General features: G+C 46.7%; 1 protein-coding gene across 2 annotated transcripts in view; it reads right to left on the bottom strand.

Annotated features, from left to right (window-relative positions):
- The window catches only part of LOC307209506 (uncharacterized protein), a 267,574-nt gene that overhangs the window by 219,336 nt on the left and 22,817 nt on the right, over positions 1 to 25,421 (bottom strand). For both annotated transcript variants that reach the window (XM_079964618.1, XM_079964619.1), the window contains one exon: positions 22,923 to 23,096. In XM_079964618.1, the coding sequence (XP_079820744.1) occupies positions 22,923 to 23,096 (174 nt within the window). The remainder of the gene's footprint in view (positions 1 to 22,922; positions 23,097 to 25,421) is intronic.

Below are 25,421 nucleotides of genomic sequence, written 5' to 3'. Positions count from 1 at the left end.
AATCTTTTCCCACATTTCAAACACTAAACCATTTTCTCTCTTGTATGGATTCTTTGATGGGAAGTGAGATTGATGCTATGACTGAAGCTCTTCCCACATTGCAAGCACTGAAAGGGTTTCTCCCCTGTATGAATTCTGTGATGGGAAGTGAGTTCACCACTCAGACGAAAGCTCTTCCCACATCCGAAGCACTGATAGGGTTTCTCCCCTGTATGAATTCTTTGATGGGAAGTGAGACCATCCTTCCGATTGAAGCTCTTTCCACATTCCAAGCACTTAAAGGGTTTCTCCCCTGTATGAATTCTTTGATGGGAAGTGAGTTCACCACTCACACGAAAGCTTTCCCCACATTCCAAGCACTGAAAGGGTTTCTCCCCTGTATGAATTCTTTGATGGGAAGTGAGACTATCCTTCCGATTGAAGCTCTTTCCACATTCCAAGCACTGATAGGGTTTCTCCCCTGTATGAATTCTTTGGTGGGAAGTGAGATTGGCGCTGTAACTGAAGCTTTTCCCACATTCGAAGCACTGATAGGGTTTCTCCCCTGTATGAATTCTTTGATGGGAAGTGAGTTCACCACTCTGACGAAAGCTCTTTCCACATTCCAAGCACTGATAGGGTTTCTCCCCTGTATGAATTCTTTGATGGGAAGTGAGACTATCCTTCCGATTGAAGCTATTTCCACATTCCAAGCACTGATAGGGTTTCTCTCCTGTATGACTTCTTCGATGGCAAGTGAGATGGCCCCGCTTACTGAAGCTCTTTCCACATTCCAAGCACTGAAAGGGTTTCTCCCCTGTATGAATTCTTTGATGGGAAGTGAGTTCACCACTCAGACGAAAGCTCTTTCCACATTCCAAGCACTGATAGAGTTTCTCCCCTGTATGAATTATTTGATGGGAAGTGAGATTCCCCTCCTGATTGAAGCTCTTTCCACACTCCAAGCACTGATAGGGTTTCTCTCCTGTATGAATTCTTTGATGGGAAGTGAGCTCACGACTCAGACGAAAGCTCTTCCCACATTCGAAGCACTGAAAGGGTTTCTCCCCTGTATGAATTCTTTGATGGGAAGTGAGATTGGCGCTGTAACTGAAGCTCTTCCCACATTCCAAGCACTGAAAGGGTTTCTCCCTTGTATGAATTCTTTGATGGGAAGTGAGACTATCCTTCTGATTGAAGCTCTTTCCACATTCCAAGCACTGATAGGGTTTCTCTCCTGTATGACTTCTTCGATGGCAAGTGAGATGGGCCCTCTGACTGAAGCTCTTCCCACATTCCAAGCACTGAAATAGTTTCTCCCCTGTATGAATTCTTTGATGGGAAGTGAGTTCACGACTCAGACGAAAGCTCTTCCCACATTCGAAGCACTGATAGGGTTTTTGCCCTGTATGAATTCTTTGATGGGAAGTGAGATTGGCGCTGTAACTGAAGCTCTTCCCACATTCCAAGCACTGAAAGGGTTTCTCCCCTGTATGAATTCTTTGATGGGAAGTGAGATCACCACTCAGACGAAAGCTCTTCCCACATTCGAAGCACTGATAGGGTTTTTCCCCTGTATGAATTCTTTGATGGGAAGTGAGATGGGAGCTGTAACTGAAGCTCTTCCCACATTCCAAGCACTGATAGGGTTTCTCCCCTGTATGAATTCTTTGATGGGAAGTGAGATGGCAGCTCCTCCTGAAGCTCTTTCCACATTCCAAGCACTGATAGGGTTTTTCCCCTGTATGAGTTCTTTGATGCAAAGTGAGACTATCCTTCCGATGGAAGCTCTTTTCACACTCCAAGCACTGATAGGGTTTCTCCCCTGTATGAATTCTTTGATGGGAAGTGAGATGGGTGCTTCGACTAAAGCTCTTTCCACATTCCAAGCACTGATAGGGCTTCTCCCCTGTATGAATTATTTGATGAGAAGTGAGATGGGCCCTCTGGCTGAAGCTCTTTCCACACTCCAAGCACTGATACGATTTCTCCCTACTCTGTGTTATTTCGTGTGAAGTGAGGCTATTCCTTCGAATGAAGCTCTTTCTTTGACGGGAGGTGCACTGGGAGCTCTGACGGATGTTCTCTCCACACTCTGAATATTTATATGACTTCTCCACTATGTGGATTCTGTTGTGCTCCCCCTTGTTCTTGCCTTCTAATTTATCACCATCTGCAATAAAGAGAGAAGCTAATTAGAGTCTCAGGAGGAAATGGGAACTCCAGATTATTGAACAATGTTAATGAATGCTTGTGATAGAGGAAGAACTGAAGAGAATTAGATGTGAGGCCGTCCTATCTGGGATAGATTTTGTTCTGGCATGATCGTGGAATCCACTCCATCTGCAATCACAACTTATATTATGATCCAACAGGGATCCTTACTGAGAGAGTCCACGATCCCACGATTCTCCTCCTTGACCTCTTTATGCTGAGCTCTCTGGTCAGGATCCAGCAACGTCCACGCCTTGTCTGTGAAACAAACAGCAACATCTTCACCTGAACACTCCCCATCAGAAGTTATTTCAATCTGGTTGGTCCAAATTTTAATTGACAGATGGCAATATATACAACTTAGAAGTATATTCAACTCGGATCAAAAGAAAGGATTTGCAAAAGAAGATTCGAAATTTAAAGTCACAGTGATAAAGAACAATTGTTATCCAAAACCTATAATCTTTTATTGGACTGGGAATTGATGGAGGAAGAAGTGAAAGAAACGATGATTAAATGTTACAGATAGGTAGCCGTGTTGGTCTGCCATAGTCAAAACAAAAAAAATTCCTTCCAGTAGCACCTTAAAGACCAACTAAGTTAGTTCTTGGTATGAGCTTTCGTGTGCATTCGTGTGTATCTGAAGAAGTGTGCATGCACACGAAAGCTCATACCAAGAACTAACTTAGTTGGTCTTTAAGGTGCTACTGGAAGGAATTTTTTTTGTGATGATTAAATGGTCTTAGGATCTCGGACATACTATCTATCTGTTGGGAACGGTGGAACGGAAAGGTGGAACGGAAATATCCTAACATCCTCCCCCTTTCCGTGTAACCTGTAGTACCTGTGGTTCAACCCAATTGCAACCTCTGTACGTAAACCTTAAGTTGTTCTCTGTTAACAACTTTAGACAACAGATCAGCAGGAATTTCATTTCCTGGCATGTAGGACACCTGAATCAGTCCTTTCTGAATACACTCTCTTGCACGATGTAGCTTAATCTGCAAGTACTTGGTTCTTTGCTTGCAACTCTCTGAGTTCAGCAAAGCCAAACAGGATCTATTGTCTTGATACACTTGTATAGGACATTTCACAGAAATCCCAATGTCCTTAAACAGTTGCATCAACCATTCACAATCCAAGAGTGAAAATGACAGAGCATTGAGTTCTGCTTCACAGGAACGTAGGCTCACTGTCGTCTGCTTTTTGCATAACCAGTCAAACAGACAGTGGTTGTACATGTAGCATACTCCAGAAGTGCTTGTACCATCCGTGGTGTCACTTCCAAAACTGGCATCTGCAAAGATTTCAAGATCTCCAGTCTTCTGACTGGTGAACCTCAGCCTGTAGTGCATAGTCCCTTTCAAATAGCAGGCTATGCGCTTCAGAGCTTTCCAATCCTGAACAGTAGGATTGTTAGCATGTCTGCTGAGCAGGTTAGTGCTTACAGCAATGTCAGGTCTTGAGCATCTAGCAATGAAATTCAACTTGCCTAGAATGCATCTGTACAGCGTTGTGTCAGAAAACGCTTCAGCAGTACTATCTACCTGGTAACCTGTCACCATCGGTGTGTCTGCTGGGTTTGCATCAACCAAATTCAACCTGGTTAATACATCAGCAATTTTCTGTGTTTGGTGTACCAGAAAATTACCTGCTTGGTCCCTCTCCACCTGCAGAGAAAGATAGTTGGATACCTCACCAAGATCCTTCATGTCAAAGTGCTCCTTCAGCTGAGCTAGGGTGCTTTTGTAAAAAGCCTGATTCTTCCAAAACACCAGAAGATCATCAACAAAACATAAACAATACAGTTTGTTTTACCGGTACCAGTTCCCAAGTTTGATTCCTGTTCAAGGAATCAACTTCAGCCTTCATGGCATTTAGCCAAGGCTCAGCATCTTTAGAGGATAACTCCTGAACCTCTTTGAAGCTTGAAGGTTCCCACACCTTCTCTGAGCTACTAAGAACAGCAGTTGCTGTCTTAGCAAACTCATCAGCAAATCTCTTCGGAGGTCTGTCTTTGGTCGCCCTTTCAGACCTGCGAACCAGACACAAGTCTTCTGGACTCATCTCCTCCCTCTTAGGAGAAAAGTGACCAATGGTGAACAGTGGTTCCTCCAGTTCATTGTCAGACGCATCAGATGGTCTGACTGAGGCCTTTGCGCTCTTGTAGTCTGCTGTGCCATCACTGTCACTGACACCAGCAGCAGCGCCACCAACTGAACTGGAATCCGAACTCTGATCATCATCATCATCATCCTCATCCTCAGCTTTCTCAACATTATCTGGTTTGTGCACATCACCTTCATCCTCCTCTGGGTAACTCTGGAAAATTCCCACATTTTCCCCCCACTTAGGATTGTACTCTTGGTGAACTCTCCTGTGTGGGTGTCTGAGGGCCCTGCTCCTTCCTGCCACTCACCATCTGGCCCGGGGCGGGGCCTGAAGCCCCATAAGGACTGCTGTGCTCTGCTGCCCAGGAGGACTCTCCTGTGTGGGTGTCTGAGGGTCCTGCTCCTTCCTGCCACTCACCATCTGGCCTGGGGCGGGGCCTGAAGCCTCACAGGGACTGCTGCACTCTGCTGCCCAGGAGGACTCTCCTGCGTGGGTGTCTGAGGGCCCTGCTCCTTCCTGCCACTCACCATCTGGCCCGGGGCGGGGCCTGAAGCCTCACAGGGACTGCTGCACTCTGCTGCCCAGGAGGACTCTCCTGTGTGGGTGTCTGAGGGCCCTGCTCCTTCCTGCCACTCACCATCTGGCCCGGGGCGGGGCCTGAAGCCTCACAGGGACTGCTGCACTCTGCTGCCCAGGAGGACTCTCCTGTGTGGGTGTCTGAGGGCCCTGCTCCTTCCTGCCACTCACCATCTGGCCCGGGGCGGGGCCTGAAGCCTCACAGGGACTGCTGCACTCTGCTGCCCAGGAGGACTCTCCTGTGTGGGTGTCTGAGGGCCCTGCTCCTTCCTGCCACTCACCATCTGGCCCGGGGCGGGGCCTGAAGCCTCACAGGGACTGCTGCACTCTGCTGCCCAGGAGGACTCTCCTGTGTGGGTGTCTGAGGGCCCTGCTCCTTCCTGCCACTCACCATCTGGCCCGGGGCGGGGCCTGAAGCCTCACAGGGACTGCTGCACTCTGCTGCCCAGGAGGACTCTCCTGCGTGGGTGTCTGAGGGCCCTGCTCCTTCCTGCCACTCACCATCTGGCCCGGGGCGGGGCCTGAAGCCCCATAAGGACTGCTGTGCTCTGCTGCCCAGGAGGACTCTCCTGCGTGGGTGTCTGAGGGCCCTGCTCCTTCCTGCCACTCACCATCTGGCCCGGGGCGGGGCCTGAAGCCCCATAAGGACTGCTGTGCTCTGCTGCCCAGGAGGACTCTCCTGCGTGGGTGTCTGAGGGCCCTGCTCCTTCCTGCCACTCACCATCTGGCCCGGGGCGGGGCCTGAAGCCCCATAAGGACTGCTGTGCTCTGCTGCCCAGGAGGACTCTCCTGCGTGGGTGTCTGAGGGTCCTGCTCCTTCCTGCCACTCACCATCTGGCCTAGGGCGGGGCCTGACAGGCCTGACAGGGACGATTGCTGTCACTGCTGCTGCGGCCCAGGGGGATCCGGAGGGGTGCAGAGTTCTTTTTAAAATGTTTTAAAATTTTCCTTTTCCTTTTTATTTCTTTATTATTATTATTATTGTCATTATTATTACTGTATATGCAGGGATGGGGTGGGGGTGGGATGGATGTTTAGTTGGGAATTTGTTTTGATTTTGATGGATTTGTAATTTTTGGAGTTTTTTATTTGTATTGTTTTTTGTTTTTTGGGGTTTCTTTTTTGTTTTGTTTTCATTGTTTTAAGGTCTTATTTTGTTCTTAAGGGGAGGGGTCAGGGCTGCCGGGGAGTGGGTCCCAGCCAACAAAATGGCTGCGGCATGTTCCACAGGGGGGGATGCGTTGGGACAACCGATCTCAGTGATCTCGGGTAGGAGGAGGAGTTACGCTAAGACCAGACCATGTCATTACAGAGGAGGCAGGTTTAGTCGTTGTCTGAGGACTATCCCTGCCTCCAGGTCTGGTCCTGACCAGATGGATACTAGAATCAGCAAGGGATACCCACATGACCTGAAGGTGCTGCTGTGCAATGCCAGGTCAATGATTCATAAGACCACTGCCATCCATGACCTGATCATGGATGGGGGATTTCACCTGGCATGTGTAACAGAGACTTGGTTGAATGAAGCGGATGGGCCTGTTCTTGCTGCTGCTTGTCCACCAGGTTTCTCTTACGCACAGCAACCCAGGCCTTGTGGGCGGGGAGGGGGGGTTGCAGTGATTTTTAGGAAGTCATTAGTTTGCACCAGGCGTCCTATTGGGAAGACCCAGTTCTCTGAGTGCATGTTCTGGAAGTTGGGCAATAGGGGCAGTACAGGATTCCTTTTGGTGTACCGACCTCCCCGCTGCACCAAGGATTCCCTGCCCGAGCTGCTTCAGGTCGTGGCGGATGTTCTCCTGGAGACACCTAGTTTGGTTGTCCTAGGGGATTTTAATATTCATGCCGACACGACCTTACAAGGGGCCGCTCGGGACTTCATGGAAAGCATGGCCTCCATGGGGCTGTCCCTGAATAAGTTTGGCCCAACCCATAGCCGCGGACATGCCTTGGACCTGGTGTTTACCTCTACGGATGTTGGTGACCTGACACTAACTAAAAGTGAAACAAAAGAAGTGCCATGGTCAGATCACTTCCTGGTGCAACTGGACTTCTCCGCGACCCTTCCCCTCTGCAGGGAGGTGGGACCGATTCGGATGGTCCGCCCCCGCCACTTAATGGATCCAAATGGTTTCCAGAGAGTGGTAGGGGATGCTTTATCCCATGTTGATGGCCTTTCAGCTGATTCCCTGGTGGCCCGCTGGAATGTGGAGTTAACCAGGGCTATTGACTTTTTGGCTCCGAAGCGCCCTCTCCGATTGCATGGAGCCCGGAGAGCCCCGTGGTTTTCCACGGATCTGAGGGCAATGAAACAATCGTTGAGACGGCTAGAGCGCCGGTGGCGGATAACTCATTCTGAAGCTGACCGGACACAGGTTAGAGCTCAATGTCGAGCCTACCAAGTGGCCTCTATTGCATCTGCAGAAAACAGCAGCAGGAGACTTTTTCAGGTGGTCCGCAATTTAGCGGAACCACCTGCTACATCAGGGCCCAGTACGGGTCACATGATCTCCTGCAATGATTTTGCAAAGTTTTTTGCAGATAAAGTCGCTCAGATTCGGGAAGAGGTAGACGCCACCGTGGGAGCAGGGCCGGGGCGGGAGAGTGCTAGAGTCCTGTCTAGTCAAATTGCATGGGATCAATTCCAATCTGTTACCTCCGAGGATGTGGACAGGCTGCTTGGACGAGTGAAACCAACCACCTGTCTCCTTGATCCTTGCCCATCCTGGCTTATAAAAGCTAGCCGGGAAGGACTGGGCGATGGGCTTCGTGGGGTGGTGAATGCTTCCCTCCGTGAGGGAGCCTTCCCAGACCCGCTGAAAGAGGCGGTTATCAAACCACTTCTTAAAAAACCATCTTTAGATGCGGCCACGATGGCCAGCTATCGCCCAGTCTCAAATCTTCCATTCTTGGGCAAGGTGATTGAGCGAGTGGTTGCTGAACAACTCCAGGCACGCCTGGAAGAAGCGGACCATTTGGATCCCTTCCAGTCGGGATTCAGGCCTCATCATGGGACTGAAACTGCCTTGGTCGCACTGGTTGATGATCTCCGGCGGGCTAGGGAGAAAGGTGAGAGCTGTTTCCTAGTTCTGCTGGATCTCTCAGCGGCGTTTGATACAATCGACCATAACATCCTTCTGGACCGTCTTGAGGGGCTGGGAGCTGGGGGCACTGTCCTACAGTGGTTCCGCTCCTTCCTCCTGGGCCGTGTTCAGAAAGTGGTGGTGGGGGATGAGTGTTCAGACCCCTGGGCTCTCACTTGTGGGGTGCCTCAGGGTTCTGTCCTCTCCCCCATGCTTTTCAACATTTACATGCAGCCGCTGGGGGAGATCATCAGGGGGTTTGGGCTGGGTGTTCATCAGTATGCGGATGATACCCAGCTCTACCTCTCTTTCAAATCAGAACCAGTGAAGGCGGTGAAGGTCCTGTGTGAGTGTCTGGAGGCGGTTGGAGGATGGATGGCGGCTAACAGATTGAGATTGAATCCTGACAAGACAGAAGTACTGTTTCTGGGGGACAGGAGGCGGGCAGGTGTGGAGGACTCCCTGGTCCTGAATGGGGTAACTGTGCCCCTGAAGATAGATAGATAGATAGATAGATAAATTTATTGTCATTGTCCGTATATACACAGTATACACAACAACGAAAATCAAACACCCAAGACCCAAGGACCAGGTGCGCAGCCTGGGAGTCATTTTGGACTCACAGCTGTCCATGGAGGCACAGGTTAAATCCGTGTCCAGGGCAGCTGTGTACCAGCTCCATCTGGTACGCAGGCTGAGACCCTATCTGCCTGTGGACTGCCTCGCCAGAGTGGTGCATGCTCTGGTTATCTCCCGCTTGGATTACTGCAATGCACTCTACGTGGGGCTACCTTTGAAGGTGACCCGGAAACTACAACTAATCCAGAACGCAGCAGCCAGACTGGTGACAGGGAGCGGCCACCGAGACCATATAACACCGGTCTTGAAAGACCTACATTGGCTCCCAGTACGTTTCCGAGCACAATTCAAAGTGTTGGTGCTGACCTTTAAAGCCCTAAACGGCCTCGGTCCAGTATACCTGAAGGAGCGTCTCCATCCCCATCGTTCTACCCGGACTCTGAGGTCCAGCACCAAGGGCCTTCTGGCGGTTCCCTCACTGCGAGAAGCCAAGTTACAGGGAACCAGGCAGAGGGCCTTTTCGGTAGTGGCGCCCTCCTTGTGGAATGCCCTCCCACCAGATGTCAAAGAGAACAACAACTACCAGACTTTTAGAAGACATCTGAAGGCAGCCCTGTTCAGGGATGCTTTTAATGTTTGATGTATCATAGTATTTTAATATTCTTTTGGAAGCCGCCCAGAGTGGCTGGGGAGGCCCAGCCAGATGGGCGGGGTATAAATAATAAATTATTATTATTATTATTATTATTTATGGACTTAAGAGTTAGTCATCCATACCCTGTATGCACCTTTTTCATACCCCATGAACAAACCATGTGCCCCACGCTTCCCAAGCTTGTTGCTTTGTGGGGTGTGTACCCACATGTCAGAACCAAAGATTCTCATGTGCTTGACGTTCGGTTTTTTACCAAACATTTTCTCGTAGGGAGTGCAACCTATAGGTGATGACAGTCTGCGATTTAAGGAATAAGTAAACGTCGACAGAGCTTCCCCCCAAAACTTCTCAGGGAGGTTGGCATCATGCAACAAGGTTTTTAGGCCTTGAAGCAAAGTTTGGTTTGCTCGCTCAGCAAGCCCATTCATCCATGGCGATCTAGGCGTTGACAATTCATGCTGGATTCCCTTCTCAGTCAAGAAAGCTTCAAACTGCTGAGAAGTTTTAAAAACCATATTGTTAGGAAAGCTCTATTTAATGTTTGGACTCGCTATAAAGATTTGTTGGAAAACAAAACCCCAAGGTGGTTGTCGCCAATGGAAGCCAAGGAGGTCAGTATGAACTTCTTCAACAGAATAAAGGCAATCTATATGGAGCAAAAGGCCAAATTGATTATAAACAACGTGGTGTCAGAAGAAATAATGGTAGCGAAGGGTACAAGACAGGGTTGCCCACTCTCCCCTTTGCTATTTATAATAGTACTGGAAGTACTTCTGAACTCAATAAGACAAAATAAGAAAATAAAAGGGATTAGAATTGGTCAAAATGAATATAAAGTTAAGGCGTTCGCAGACGATTTAGTAATAACAACAGAAGACCCACTGAACTCAATAAAAGAGATATTGGAAGAACTGGATCAATTTGGTAAGGTGGCTGGTTTTAAGTTAAACAAAAGAAAGACTAAAATAATGGTGAAGAATTTAGATTCGAAGGCAATCGAGGAATTACAACAACAAACAGAAATAGAAGTGGCCAAAAAGGTAAAATATCTAGGAATATGGATAACCCCGAAAAATATAGACCTATTTAAGAATAACTATGAGCAGGTATGGAAAGAGATAAAAAAGGACTTGGAGAGGTGGGGGAAGCGGAGATTGTCATTCTGGGGTAGGATAGCTTTAATTAAGATGAACGTTCTCCCGAGAATGTTATTTCTGTTCCAGAACTTACCGATAATCAAGGGCACTAAGATATTTAAAGAGTGGCAAAGAGGAATCTCAAAATATGTCTGGCAGGGCAAAAAACCAAGGATTAAGTTTAAATTGTTAACAAAAGCTAAAGAAAGAGGGGGATTCGCTCTGCCAGATTTGAAATTATATTATGAGGCATCGTGCCTTTGCTGGGTGAAAACGTGGATAAAATTGAAAAATAAGGAACTATTAGACCTGGAGGGGTTCGACAATAGAGCAGGATGGCATGCGTACTTATGGCAGGGGAAGAGGAAGCACAAGGGTTTCGCAACGCATATTTTTAAAGGCCCCCTAAGGGAAGTTTGGGAGAGGAATAGATTTTTACTAGAACCTAAAGTACCACACTGGCTATCCCCATTGGAAGTTATGAGCGTGAAAAAAGTAAACATGAGAGCTGATTGGGTAACTTATGAACAAAAGTAGGGGGGACATGGAAACTGAAACCATATGACCAGGTTAAAGAAAAAGTCTATGATTGGTTACACTATTTCCAAATAAATGAAATGTTTAGACAAGACGTTAAAGAGAGAGGATACGCGGATAAAGAATCTAAATTCCAGACTGAAATAATAAACAATGATTACAAAATTCTTTCTAAAACGTATAATATGCTATTAGAGTATAACTTGATAGATGAGGAAGTGAAGTCTGTGATGATTCATTGGGCAAGGGACATCGGCCATAATATATACTATGAAGAATGGGAGAAACTCTGGAAAAAAAATCTTAAATTTACAGCTTGCATAACGTTAAAAGAGAACCTCATGAAGATGTTTTACCGTTGGTATATAACACCTGCAAAATTAGCAAAAATATATAAAACTTGCAATAAATGCTGGAAATGCAGGGAAAAAGAGGGATCCTTCTTCCACATGTGGTGGGACTGCAGAAAGGTCAAAGGCTTTTGGAAAAGTGTATATAATGAAATGAAAAGTATATTAAGATATAACTTTGGGAAAAAGCCGGAGGCTTTTCTGTTAGGCCTAGCAGGAAGTGATATAAAGAACAATGACAGTAAATTCTTTCAATATGCAACAATGGCCGCAAGGGTCCTATTGGCCCAAAATTGGAAACAACAGAACATACCGACGCTTGAGGAATGGAGAGCAAAACTACTAGAATACGCGGAGATGGACAGATTGACGGGGAAAATTAGATATTTAAAAGACCAAAGGTTCATTGAGGACTGGGGGAAATTTGTGGAATATCTGGAAAATATAAGTGAAGGTCAGATAACGCTAGTTGGGTTTAAAAAAGCTCTGTGAAAAGGTTGGAATATTGTCTAAAGAGAAAAAGAAGGAAAGAGAAAATAATGTCAATATAAGCTAGGATTTGTGTGAATTTGTTAAATTAGGGTATGGATGATGTCAGGGGTTCAGGAGCAGAGGCACAGGGAAGAGAGGAGATGGAGAGCGAAGGGGAAGTATCCGAGGGGAGCGTAGGAGAAGAGGACAGTGGACCGAGGGATTCCATGAGCCTCTCCAGCGAATCGGAAGATTCACAGAAGGGGGTGCCAGTGGCCAGGGGTAGGGGGTTCCCAAGGGGAACGTCCCAGGAGCAAGGGGGCAGCAGCGACTCCCAGAGCAGTAGTTGGAAATCAGGACCAGCTTCCCCACCAGAGCAGAGTGGGGGGGAAAGAGTCCCAAGGATCAGGGCCAGTGCATTCCCCACCAGGGAGAGAAGATAAGGCAGGGCTGACCACATCTCCATCGGAGAGTCAGACAACGGAGGGGAGGTCAGATCCGGCCAGTATCCCGGAAGAGGGAAGCAGTGACAGAAGTAGTGTAACGGTCAGGAGGAAGGCCACTGGGTTGGCGTGAGAGGCAAGTTCAAATGTACAGGAGCGCGGGACAGCAGAGAATGAGGATTGGGAACCGGGTCCTAAAGCCCGCCGGAGGCAGGGGGAGGAGCTAAGCGACTCAGCGTCGGAAGAGTCCAGAAAGGGCAATGCCCCAGCGGGCAGGAGGACCCAGAGGAGGAGAGAGCAGTGTAAAAGGTGGAGCAGGGCTAGGATCTTAAACTGGTGTCATAGGGGAGGAGACTCAGACGGTACTTCGCCGGTCTAGGCTTTAAGACGTAGAGCTGCGCGCTGCGGCTTTGAAATGGAAGCTAAACCTCAATAAAGACTTTTGTACATAACGACAGCCTGGCGTTGGTCCTCTGTGAGCTGGGACCTAGAGGCAGCTCTGACAGATGATTTCAGGGGAAGCTGAAGGAAGTCTTATAGAAAGAAATCTGTGATAACAAGGCGTAAACTGTTTTACTTTCTTGTTTGTTATGATTTAAAAAACAATAAAAATTATGCAGGAAAAAAAAAGGAGGTGAAAAAACTCAATATGGAATCCAAATGGCCAAAATACTGTGAAATCTTAGGACAAGAGGGTGAAAAAGTGAAACTACAGTTATGAGAAACTGAAGTTTAAAGTACGAGATTGGCTCCATTATTATCAAATAATGGAGGTATATAAACAAGACAGGAAAATTGGCTTCCAGGTGGAGAGATCAAAACTAGAAACAGAATTGTTAGATTCCAATACTAAGAATTTGTCAAGAATGTATAATTTGTTGCTGAAATGGAATACACAAGAAGAAACAGTAGAATCAGCAATGATTAAGTGGGCACAAGACATTGGTCATATTATGTTTGCTGACTGGGAACAGTTATGGACCACCGGTATAAAGTTTACGGCATGTAATGCCTTAAGAGAGAATATTATGAAAATGATTTACAGGTGGTACATGACCCCAGTCAAGCTTGCTAAAATTTATCTTTTGCCCAATAACAAATGCTGGAAATGTAATGCAACTGAAGGTACTTTCTATCACCTTTGGTGGACATGCCCGAGGATTAAGGCCTTCTGGGAAATGATCTATAATGAAATGAATAAGGTACTTAAATGTACCTTTTATAAGAAACCAGAGGCTTTTCTCCTGGGCATGGTCGGCCAATTGGTGTCAAAGAGAGACAGGACTTTTTTTATGTACGCTACTACAGCAGCAAGGCTACTTATAGCAAAGTATTGGAAGACACAAGAACTACTCACTCTGGAAGAATGGCAGATGAAGGTGATCGACTACATGGGATTGGCCGAGATGACTGGCAGAATCCGTGACCAAGGAAAAGAGACGGTGGAGGAAGATTGGAAGAAATTTAAAGTTTATCCTAAGAATGATTATAAAATTAATGAGTGCTAAAATGTCGAGGTTAGAGAAAAAAAGAGGATTACAGCTGTAAATGATTAGGTAAGAGAGAAGGGGGGAAAAGAGTAATTAGTTAAATTAAGTCAGGATTTGCTGAAAGAAATTTGGAAATAGGGATGCAGAAAGGGGAGGTATGGGGAAGTCGGAGAAGCAATGTTTATGAAAAGAAGGTTTTGAAATTATATTTGTGTGTGTTTATGTGTTTGTTTGTCTCTGTATAGTGCATTGTATTGTGTTTAATATGTGTTGGAAAATTAATAAAAATATAATAATAATAATAAAAAAAAAACTGCTGAGAAGTGAACTCCCCGCCCCGATCAGTAAAGAGACAGCCAATACGTTTACCATGAACATTTTACAACCAAGCACAGAATGCCTTGAACTTAGGGAATGCTTGCGATTTCTGCTCAAGCATAAACACATGAATGTACCTAGAAAAAGAATCAATTAGAACCATGAAGTACCTTGCTCCTCCTAAAGAGGGCGCAAGTGGACCAACCAGGTCTGCGTGCACTAGCTGGTAGGGTTTAGAAGCCTGCCTGCTAGACTCCTTGCCTTTTGGATCAACCTTCACCTTGTTCTCTGCACAAGATACACATTTCATGTGATACTTACAAGGTTTGATGTTCAAACCTTCAACCAACCCAGGCATCTTGGCCAGCGCCTGCCAAGACCTGTGACAAAATCTTCGATGTGCTTCATGAATGCATCCTGCATGAAGAACCTTGTTAGTTTGTGCAACACAAGAATCAACATTAGACACAACAGCATTGTCATCATAAGTTATACAGAATAAACCATCTATAAACTTTGCATGCAAAATGTCCTCTTTGCCTTTCCTGATGACACAGACGTTCCTCTTGAAGGAAATCTCAAAACCACGCCCAGTCAGCTGTGGGACACTGAGCAAATTGTCTGCCACACCTGGAACAAAAAGTACATCTCTGATGGTAGTGTGCAGACTTGCAAGTTTCACAGTCCCTTTTCCTGCAATTTGCAACGTCCTTCCACCAGCCAGGTGGATCTCTCCGTCTTGAGGTTTGAGGGAGATAAACAGGTGCTTATCCTTTGATAAATGGCGGGTAGCGCCAGAGTCCACAATAAACCTGGCTTTAGCCTTTGGAGCAGCTTTTCTGGCAAGCAAAACCTTGTTTCCCACCGGCGTGGGCTTTTGCTGCTTGCCCCCCTGCTCCTGGCCATCAGACTTGCCTTTAGCCTTTGGTGAAGCTGTGCCAGCAAACAAAACCTTGTTTTCCACAGGCGTGGGCTCTTCACCCTCCCTCTGCTTCGGGCCATCTGCAGGCATCTTGCTCTGTTTACCTCTGGCCTTCCGGCCTCTGCAAAGGCGATGACCTTGGTTCCCACGAGAAACAGAGCTCTCAGCTGCCGACTCCTTGGCTCCCCCTGGAGGCTGGAATGCTGCCTGGGATGACATCACAGTCAGCTCCCCCTGCAGCTTGCAACCGGTGCCCTCAGCATCCCTGCATTCATTCGCATTCTGGGAAACAGCCAGGACCTCCGATGCATTCACACTCTGGGCATTCAGACTCTGAGCTGGGATGACTGGCAGATGAGCTTTCTTCAAAGCATTCCACATCTTACGTGCAGTCGTATTTCCAGCTAGCGTTTTTATTTCCTCCAGAGAGACGGACAAGACGATTAGGTCTATGGCCCGTGAATCCTGGGCCCTCCATCTATCAGTCAGAGGAACTGGAGGGGCTTCAGACACAGTATGCCACACTCCATACTGACGCAGCAAACTCTCACGCCATTTTGCCCAGGTCTGATAATTTTTCCCATTTAACTTTGGGCATTCAGCAGCTTCAGAGGCTTGGAAAAACTCCATTTCATTTTTAATTTTTTTTAAGTAATTTTTATTGGGTTTTCACATTTTAAAAACACACACAGATGAAAACAAAAACAAAACATGTATAATTTCATAACCTTACTTTCTTAACCCCACTCCCTGACTTCCCCCCACCCCCCCTTCATACATCCCAAATCCAATAATTAGCTCAGCAGGTTCTTATCTCTCTTCTTTAGCATATTATTGTTATTTTTAAAATTAATTCTTACTACTTGGCCAAATTTTACTTGTCCAATTTTCTTATAAATATTAAGTCCTTTTCTAAGGTCGACCCAAATTCCCTTCCACGAATTTCCCTTCCACGAATTTCCCCCTTTTTGTATGGAGCCGGAGTCTCTTTCTTTACCTCAAAGACTCCTTATCTTGGCAGCTCATTAATCACGAAGCCTCTGGCTCGGCTCCCAGGCCAATTAAGCCCTGCCGGACATCAAAGACTCGGCCCAACAGAAAAGCCTCCTCTTTTGCTTTTCCACATTCCTCAGCAGTCTGTCGCAGTCTTACTCTCCTGTAAGTGCCATGAATCTGGGCCCGAAACCTGTTGTTGGGATACTGCCAGGGAGACATCGACCGTCACTGCCTCCAGCCGGACTCCGGACATCCATCGATCCCCGTAGACGTGCAGTATCAGCAATTAGCGACACGAAGCCTCAGAAATAGATTGCCACATTCTTAGGCTGGTGCACACTCTATTAGCAGAATTCACACAGCAAAAGTTGCACAGCAGGAGAGCATAATTTAGAAAGTTTATTGAACGTTGGTCAGAACAAAGAAAAACATGACCGCCTGCTAGCGCGTTCAGGCACAGAGAGAGAAAACGAAAGCAATAGCAAACATAAACATCCTGTGAACAGGAAATACGCAGACTCTGTGACTCACATAGCCTGCTCCCTTTTAAGGTGGAACAGAAATATCCTAACACTATCTAGAGCAATAGGAGAAACTCTGGTGAGAGGATATACGATTTACTGCCTCATATACAATTAAAGAACATTTTGTAAAGATGTTTTATAGGTGGTACTTAACGCCAGTTAAGCTGGCAAAGATATACAAATTGAAATCCAACCTCTGTTGGAGATGTGGTGGAGAAATAGGAACAACAACACATATGTGGAGGAGGCGTGAGGAAATTAATAAATTTCGGATAGTAGTACACGAAGACCTAAAGAAGATGTTGAAAATATCAATAACAAAGAAACCAGAGACATATCTCCTTGGATTTAGAGTTGGAAGAGATACCACGGGGTGGGGGAAGAATTTTTCTATATGCAAGTACTGTGAGGAGAATCAGAACTTACAGGGTTAAACAGTTCTGTGTGACGTCTCACATTCCGAGGCATGGTTTTGTTCACATATGGGAATCTTTCTTTGTGTGTGAATTACTTTCGTTTTTAGCTGTCAAGCCAAGTAGATGTCCGCTCGATCTCTGAGTTGATTTATGATGTATTTCTGTACAATGATTAAAGACTTCTTAGATGAGCAAGAAGCCTGCATGCAGCCTTGGATTTATCACCCACCCAAGGCACAACCGCTGCTGCGAAACTCGCCTTGGAGCCAGGAAGACAGCTTAAGGCTCACAGTTGGCACGGAGAGTTGGCACAGGAAAGTGTGGCGGACGCCATTACATTCCACAAGTGCAGCTGCTAGAATAGTGATTGCTGCTCGGTGGAAGTCACAAACTATACCTGACGAGAACGTGCTCGCCATCAGTAAATAATCAGTCTCACACAGAGATGGGTTGAAGAATTCTGGTTGCTGCTGCAGCGGCTGCAGCCCACATTTTATTGTGTGAACTCAAAAAGATATAAATACAAGGAAGGCAACTTTTTCTCAGCCAGCAGATAAGAACAACGCCATGCCATCACACCAGGCCACGTAGTTGATCAGGCTATGTTACGTGGGCCAATCATTTGGGACAGCATGAGCTGTCCACGCGTTGATCATGCTCCAAGCGATGCCTCCTGCTATGAAATCACCTTGCAACAATAAGAACTTTGCTCATGCTCTTATGTACAAGCAATCATTTTCCCACATGCCCTCTTTTCTTGTTTATATTATAAGAGGGACCCTTAATCAGAATCATAAATTTCATTGCCCAAACGTTTATATTTTGCTACATAAATTCCTCTCGTCATTCCTGTGGCGGGTCGTGGTTTGTACCACCATGCAGTACATTGGGCAAACAAAGAGGGTAGGCATTGAATGCAGCAGCACAACACAATGAATCCTGTAAGAAGCAAAATTACAATTAGCAAAAGTTTTCTTAACCATGTTCTATTAGGTAGCCAAGACGACAACCATTGCCATGGATCAAAACCTTCGGGTGGGTTCAAAGGATTATGGGCTATCATTTGTTCCATATAATCAATAGTAGCAGAGATATTAGTCAATTGATCAGATATATACATACAACAATGAGAATGAATCAAGGCACAAACTCCACCTTTGGAAGCAAGGATTACATCTAAAACATAAAAAAATTTAAGCGCTACATCTCTTATTTCTGACATTTCTTTGTTGATTATTTTTTCTCAGCAGCTAAAAGGCACTAGCCAAGCATATTCCGCTTGCTGTAACTAAAAAGATTGCAACAAGGTAGAGAACAGAGCCCATTGTCTTCTCAGGCCCTGCTAAAGAACCACATTGCAACTTGCTTTCTGTCCGGGAACCATGCCAAAGCACAAGAATGAAACAACTGGAACACACTGAAACCCCCTCACCCCCTTTCCTGCCAAGAGTCCACAATAGTTCCAAGACAGCTTTCTGTACATGCTCAGGGGAACACACCATGGGGCAGGACTCCTGAGGGAGGAGAAAAGAAGAAGAGATCTGGGGGGTAAAACCCAAGCAATGCCAGTATAGCGAGGGCATCCTTCAAAGCCAGGCTCACTTCCCAAACAAGAGGCAGCAAAACTGTAATGATATTTGGTGATTGAAGTGGCTTCCCAGGGAAAAGGGGGGCCAATGCGGTAGGGACGAAGATGGCCTTTCAACGTGCCAGGAAACACTGGAACAGCTGTGGAAGGTGACTCCATCCAGGGCATGCCAATGGGGCGATGTCTCCAGCTGCAGTGCGGGTTGAGATTAGGTGGGAGGTCATCACTGGCATTCGAAGGTCTTGGAGAAGACGGTATCTCCCAGATGCCTTTTTTCTGATGACAAAGATGGGTGTATTCCACGGGCTGGTGGAAGGTTCAATGTGCCCCAGTTCGAGTTGTTCTGCAATTAACTGGGCTGCCACTGCAAGCTTTCCTTTAGGCAAGGGCCATTGATGTACCCACACGGGGGTGTCTGTGGTCCAGCAGAGAGAAAGCACAGTCTGGGGCATGGCAGGGGCAGCCCTTAGCATAAATTTGTAGAAATGGTGGTATCTCGCCCCCAAAGGGAGACAGGAATGTCCAGAACTAATGGTAAAATGGTCATTTCGAAGCCATGGGAGCCTTGGATCAAAATGGGATGTCTGCTGCGGCGGGCTGAGGCAACTCCTCCAACGCCGACAACAGTGGTAGCTGGTTCGGTGGGCCAGGCGGGGGGCCAATCCTTGACGGCAATCACGGAACAGTCCGCCCCCGTGTCCAAGACCCCTTCAATCGTGCGGCCCCCAAGGGTCATCTGGATCTTTGGGCGTTCTTCCATGACTGAGAAGGTAGCAGCCACAAGAGGGTCATGGTTTTGGGCTGACCCTGGGATGCATATGATTTTTGCTATAGGAGAGCCAGATTGCAAATGCGCCGGGCGATCAGAGAAGACAGTCACATAGGGGTCATTTTGTTGTAACCCGTGTAAAATATCTGGAACAAGGTGGATCCCTTGCTGTAAAACCTCTGACAATGGAAAAACAAGGCACTGTGCTGAAGAAGAAAAGCCAGCCCCCACTGACACCCGAACTTGATGTGGCACCACGGGGACTGGCAAGCGTAGGTCCTGAGTCAAAAAGAGGCGAGGTCAAGCCAGAGGTGGGGTTACAGGAGAGAGCGCTGGGTCCCCTATTGTTGAACCTGGGCCTGGGGTGGGCCCGACTGCCGGTTTCCCGTCAGCTGGTTTTGCTGGTTTTGCTGGTTCTGCTGACCCTGCTGAGGCGTGGCGGAGCGGCACTGGTTGGCCCAGTGGAAACCCTTCTTGCAAATGGGGCACTTTGTGCTGGGGCGACGTTGCAGTGTGGTAGATCTGCACTGTGCACGAAAATGGCCCACTTCGCCACATCCAAAACAGGTTTTATCCTTTGCAGGATTTTGGGATACGGTGGAGGACAAAGCTGTGGCTAAAAGGCGAGCTTTATGCGTCTCAGTCCCCACCGATTGGCAGGCTTTAAGCATATTTGCAATGGCTATATTGGGAGTTGTCATCAAAGGGCATAGCGCTTGCTTACAGTCCTCATTCGCATTATCAAACGCAAGCTGGCGTACAATCACTACTTGGGCTGCCACGTCTTGAACTTGTCGCTTAAGGGTGTTATACAAGCGATCGACAAATTGTCCATAAGGCTCTGTGGGGCCCTGGCGAACGCTTCCCCAACGGCCATCTCGCTCATTTTTATCATCAGGCACAGAGGCCAAGGCCTCCTGGGCGGCGGCGGTAGTGGCTTCCCAATACATGGGATCAAGAGCCATCTGCTGGGCGATGTTAAAAAAATTACCTTCGCCAATTAAGCCATTAAGAACATCTGTATGAGTTAACATTATTGGAGCTGGGGGTGCAGGGCCAGCAGCGGCAGCAGCTATCGCGGCTTGGTGGGCAGCCTGCGCAGCGTTGTTGAGATTATTGCGAATTCCATCAACTCGGCGTTGACAAGCCCAGTGCCAGGCTTGAATAAACAAAATCATTTGATGGGGTTGCATAACAGTACGGGCCAGCAATTTAATATCTTCTGGTACCAGATTCTGTTGAAAAAGAGTGCCAAAGAGTCCCAGCGTATAGGGTGACTGCAAGCCATTGTCCCTGACAGAGGAATACAGTTCCTTTATGAATCTCAAATCAAACTGCTCATGCCGGGCTGGGCCTCCCCCCGGGGCGGGAGGAACAATTACAGGAAAGAGATTTGGAGTGCCAGAATCAAAAGCCAGCAACAGAGCGGCAGCACGGAGAGATTTTTGAAGAGGAGTAGTAACGGGAGGCGCAGAAAGCGAAGAATGCGGAGAATGCGGGGGAGGGACAAGAGGAGCCGAAGGAGAAATGTCCGGCGGTTTAGGAGGTAGATAAAACGGTGGTTCCGAAGAAGGCAATGTGGGAGTCGGGAGGGTAGGTAAAGTAGCCGACGCAGCAGCCAAAAGAATATTCGCAGGAGTTAAGCTGAAAATAGCTTTGTAGACTTTACACCAGGCATGCAAAACTTTGACATCAATTTGAGGATGGTTGTGGAAAAAATGTCCTATTTTTTCCCAGTCTTTTAAATCCCAAGTGCCATTCTGAGGAAACCAGGGGCAGTGGGTGTCCAAAGCTTGAATAAGCGCATTGAGGTCGGCATCAAGTACAACAAGGTTGTTACTGGCAAGAAGGAACTTAAGTTCATCAAAAAATTTCTTTTGTGGCGCCGAAAGAGACTGCCCCATAACAGCAAAAGGAGCGGGAGCACTCACCGGGGATCCGAAGTGGATGAAAGACGCGTCTGGAACCCTTGCCGGACAAGGTGAGCGCTGGACGATGCAAAACAACGTGGAGTCCGAAGTCAGTCACACGGGGCACCAAATGACGAGAACCTGCTCGCCATCAGTAAATAATCAGTCTCACACAGAGATGGGTTGAAGAATTCTGGTTGCTGCTGCAGCGGCTGCAGCCCACATTTTATTGTGTGAACTCAAAAAGATACAAATACAAGGAAGGCAACCTTTTCTCAGCCAGCAGATAAGAACAACGCCATGCCATCACACCAGGCCACGTAGTTGATCAAGCTATGTTACGTGGGCCAAACATTTGGGACAGCATGAGCTGTCCACGCGTTGATCATGCTCCAAGCGATGCCTCCTGCTATGAAATCACCTTGCAACAATAAGAACTTTGCTCATGCTCTTATGTACAAGCAATCATTTTCCCACATATACCCACAAAGGAGGAATGGATTTGTAAACTAAATGAATATTTAATTTGGGCAAAATTAACTGCTATAAGAAGAAATGGATCCAAACCACAAGAAAGAAGATTCCACCTAAACATTAGGAAGAACTTCCTGACAGTAAGAGCTGTTCGACAGTGGAATTTGCTGCCAAGGAGTGTGGTGGAGTCTCCTTCTTTGGAGGTCTTTAAGGAGAGGCTTGACAACCAAGTGGAAATGTTTTGATGAATATATGGCAAAATATTGCTCAAGGAAAGATATGCTAATATGCCTAGGTTAAAATGTGAAGTACTGGATGGAAGAAAAATTAGTAAGGAAAGATAATAAGAATATGAAGATGATTTGAGAAGGTTGTAGAATGCAAAGATTATTGTAAATTGTATAATGTGGAGGAAATCGAGTGGGGGCGGAGGGAAGTGGGAGGAGGGAGAAAAGGATAATATGATGGATTGAGGAAATAGAAATGCAAATGTATGGGGGGATGGGGAGGAAAAGGTGTTGGCTTTGGTACATCTGTATTGTAAAGTAATATGTGAAAACCAATAAAAATAATAATAATTAAAAAAAATTAAAACAGGAAAATATTTAAATTTATATGTAAATCTCTTTCTTCACTTTGAACCCCCCCTCCCATTTTCATGATGAGACCAACTCTGTATTGTTTCATTGGTAACAGAAGAGGTAAAATGACTATTACTCACTTAATCTAAGCACAACGGCCACAAGAGCTTCAGTCTAGGCATTTGGCTCTGCGATGTTGAATGTTCTCTGTGCTCTCCTGTTTCCCCTTTTTTTGTTTCAGTTGAAAGCAATTCATGCACCCAGAACTCATACACTGACCACTAATGATGAACTATATGTTATAGATACTCCTGCAAATTTATTCTGCTATGTTTGAGATATACAGGCTCAGCCTACATATTTGTAACATCTATTATTCCTATCTTCCTTGTTTTATAAAGCTAATAAAAGTTAAACAAAAAGAAGAGAAAAAGGCAACACACGGAGACCCCATCTGAGTTCACACTGCACAGCAGGATCAGGTTCCTTTAAGGAGTCCAGTGCTGCGCGATGGATCAGTGAGTTGTCAGACATTGGCAGGGCATCCAGATCACAGAACTGGTTTTAGACATTTTGAACTGCCAACACATCGCGGTGGCCGGGGAGCTGTGACCTATTCCTAGCTCAAATTGCCTGCAGATGACAAAGGAGCAGGCAGGCAGGCAGGTGGGGGAGCCCGAAAAGGTGCTCCCCTTCTCCATCTCCATTCACCTGCCTCCCCCCCACCCCCTAGCTGAGGAAGCCCCAATTCCTCTCTGGCTCCATCCATCCAGGTCCCCATCTCCCCTCCCCTGGGACTCACCAGATCTCTCAGAGGCCCCTGGGAGAGAACGCTCAGAGGTTGTGGGGAGGGATGCAGGAGACAGCCGGACCAGGTCAACCGTCCATCTTCCCCCTTCCATCCTCACTAGCTTTGCAGGATCCGTCTCTTTCATCCTTCCTGAGGAGTCAAGGAGCCAAAAGAAGCTGGAGGGTCCTGGGAGAGAGGAAGAAGCAAAGGGAGCCTCAGAGGCCCTGCAGGGATTCTCCTGTGCTAGATATTCTCCTGCCCCTGGAGAAGCCCAAATGGGGCAGCCCCTTCCCAACAGAAGCCCCATTTGTAAGCCTCTCCTGTGGTTTCAATTTCCCCTGTTTGCTAATCACCCCACTTCGTAAGGATGGCAGGGTCTGTCCAGTAGTGACCTGAGAGTTGATCCCATTGAACTCATTGGGGCTTATGAACAGAACTTGGTGCCAAAACCAGTCACCACCCTGTCCCCAAGCCTGAAAACTGCAACCCCAGAGCATGGGCAGAAAATAGCAGAGTAGCTATTACAGTGGTACCTCAGGTTAAGTACTGAATTCGTTCCAGAGGTCCATACTTAACCTGAAACTGTTCTTAACCTGAAGCACCACTTTAGCTAATGGGGCCTCCTGCTGCCACTGTGCCGCTGGAGCACAATTTCTGTTCTCACCCTGAAGCAAAGTTCTTAACCTGAAGCACTATTTCTGGGTTCACGGAGTCTGTAACCTGAAGCATATGGGACCCGAGGTACCACTGTACATGTACTGTAGGTGACTGCATGCTGGGTTCTTTGTATGCAGAGCCCAGTTCACAATCTTTGAGCTGTCTCATCGCAAGCCAGGCAGGTGTTGTGGCCATATTTGCCTCTTGCATGGGGACCAAATCTTTGGGGAAGCTCTTCATCTCCAATTGGTAGGAAAGAGGGTTCATTGACCTGCTGGTGGGAGGAGGTGGCTTTTCAGCCCATAAATTCAACTCACGGTGGAATATCTGGTGGGCTGGATCTGGAGCACAAAGGGTCAAGTTCTACTTGCATGAGCCCTTGTGTTCCTTCTTCAAACTCATTAGGCAGGAACGTCAGAGGTCAAATCTGGAGAATATTTCATTCTGGGCTACTTATGGCAGAGCACACAAGACATGCAATCAATTCTTTTCAGTTATGTCAAGTAGGTCCTTCCCTAGATTTCTCAAGTGCAAGGACCCAGGGCTGTCTGAGTTAGGGGGTTCCTTGGGGTCCAGGTCAGCTGGCTAGTCAGGATTGTCACCTCCAAAGTATATGTCAACTAAAGGATAATAGTCTGCCTTGGATTGAGGACTTTTTGGAGGTGTTGCTGAATGTGGAAGCAGAGGAGCTGGTGATGCCACACTTTGGAATAATCTTGACACTGATACACCACTCCTTAGATATTCTCTGTGCTTATACACGATATTCACAAACTTTATGCTCCTCTTGTGACAAGATTCCCAAAGGCTTAGGGTAGCTTGAGGGAAGTAGCTTATTTTGAGACAGCGCCCATTTCCAATTCTTGTTTATCAAAACCCTCCCCCTAGTTGGTTTGGTTTTGGCTTCTGACTGGACAGCGGAGCATTTGATAACCTTGCATATCGTTTCATATTGATATAAGGATCTGGTGTGCAGATTCCAGTAGAGTACAAACTTCTAAAGTCTTTTGTCTGGAGCAAGAGTTACACTCAAGCAGGTTAAAAAGTTTTTTAAAGTCAACTTTTTTATGTTGCACTATTTTGTAATTTTTAACATTAGTTCCTCTACCTGTTTAGCCTGAATTTGGCCTTGAGTCGTTTGAGCTCCTGGTCTCAGTGCCAGAGATGACTTAGCAGTTGAGCTGCCTGGGCCCCAAACCTCTTTCTGCTCATCCTTAGAGCTGCTGAGAGATCCTATAAGGTCAGTAATAGGATCTGGCTCCTGCTGTTTCTTAGCCACCTCCTCATTTTCCTTATTCACGTAAAATGGAGTAATTTTTGCTTGGGCTTTCTTAGAGAAGCTCTCTTTGGAGGAGGGTCTGTGGCACTTGGGGAGAGAACATTAATTTTGTAACTACTCCGGGTCAACATTGTTTTTCCCCTTAATTCCTCATCAAGTTTCCTGATATCTTTAATAATAATAATAATAATAATAATAATAATCCTAGCCTGAGGAAGAAATTGAGGCTGAAATGATTGAACAATGCAAATGACTGCTTGTGAAAGAGGAAGAAGGGAGGGGAGTTACTGCCTTTTTTGGCTGGTATTAGCTAACGTATTTATGGGACCCGGAGATTCAAAAAGCCTGGCTCGTTCCAGGGATGGATTTAATTTGGCTCAGTCGTGGAATCCGTTCCATCTCCAAGCTCAGTCATTTCTTTGCTCAACCAAAAACAGACAGAAACAGAAAGGAAAACAGAAAATTTGAGAGGATGTGCTGCTCTGGTTCGGCAGAAGCGGCTCAGTCATGCTGGCCACATGACCCGGAAGCTGTACGCCGGCTCCCTCGGCCAGTAAAGCGAGATGAGCACCGCA

The sequence above is a fragment of the Podarcis cretensis genome (genome assembly GCF_951804945.1).
Source record: "Podarcis cretensis genome assembly, chromosome: 2".
NCBI lineage: Eukaryota > Metazoa > Chordata > Lepidosauria > Squamata > Lacertidae > Podarcis > Podarcis cretensis.
Note: the sequence above shows the minus strand (reverse complement) of the source record. Positions and strands in the feature narration are given on the sequence as shown.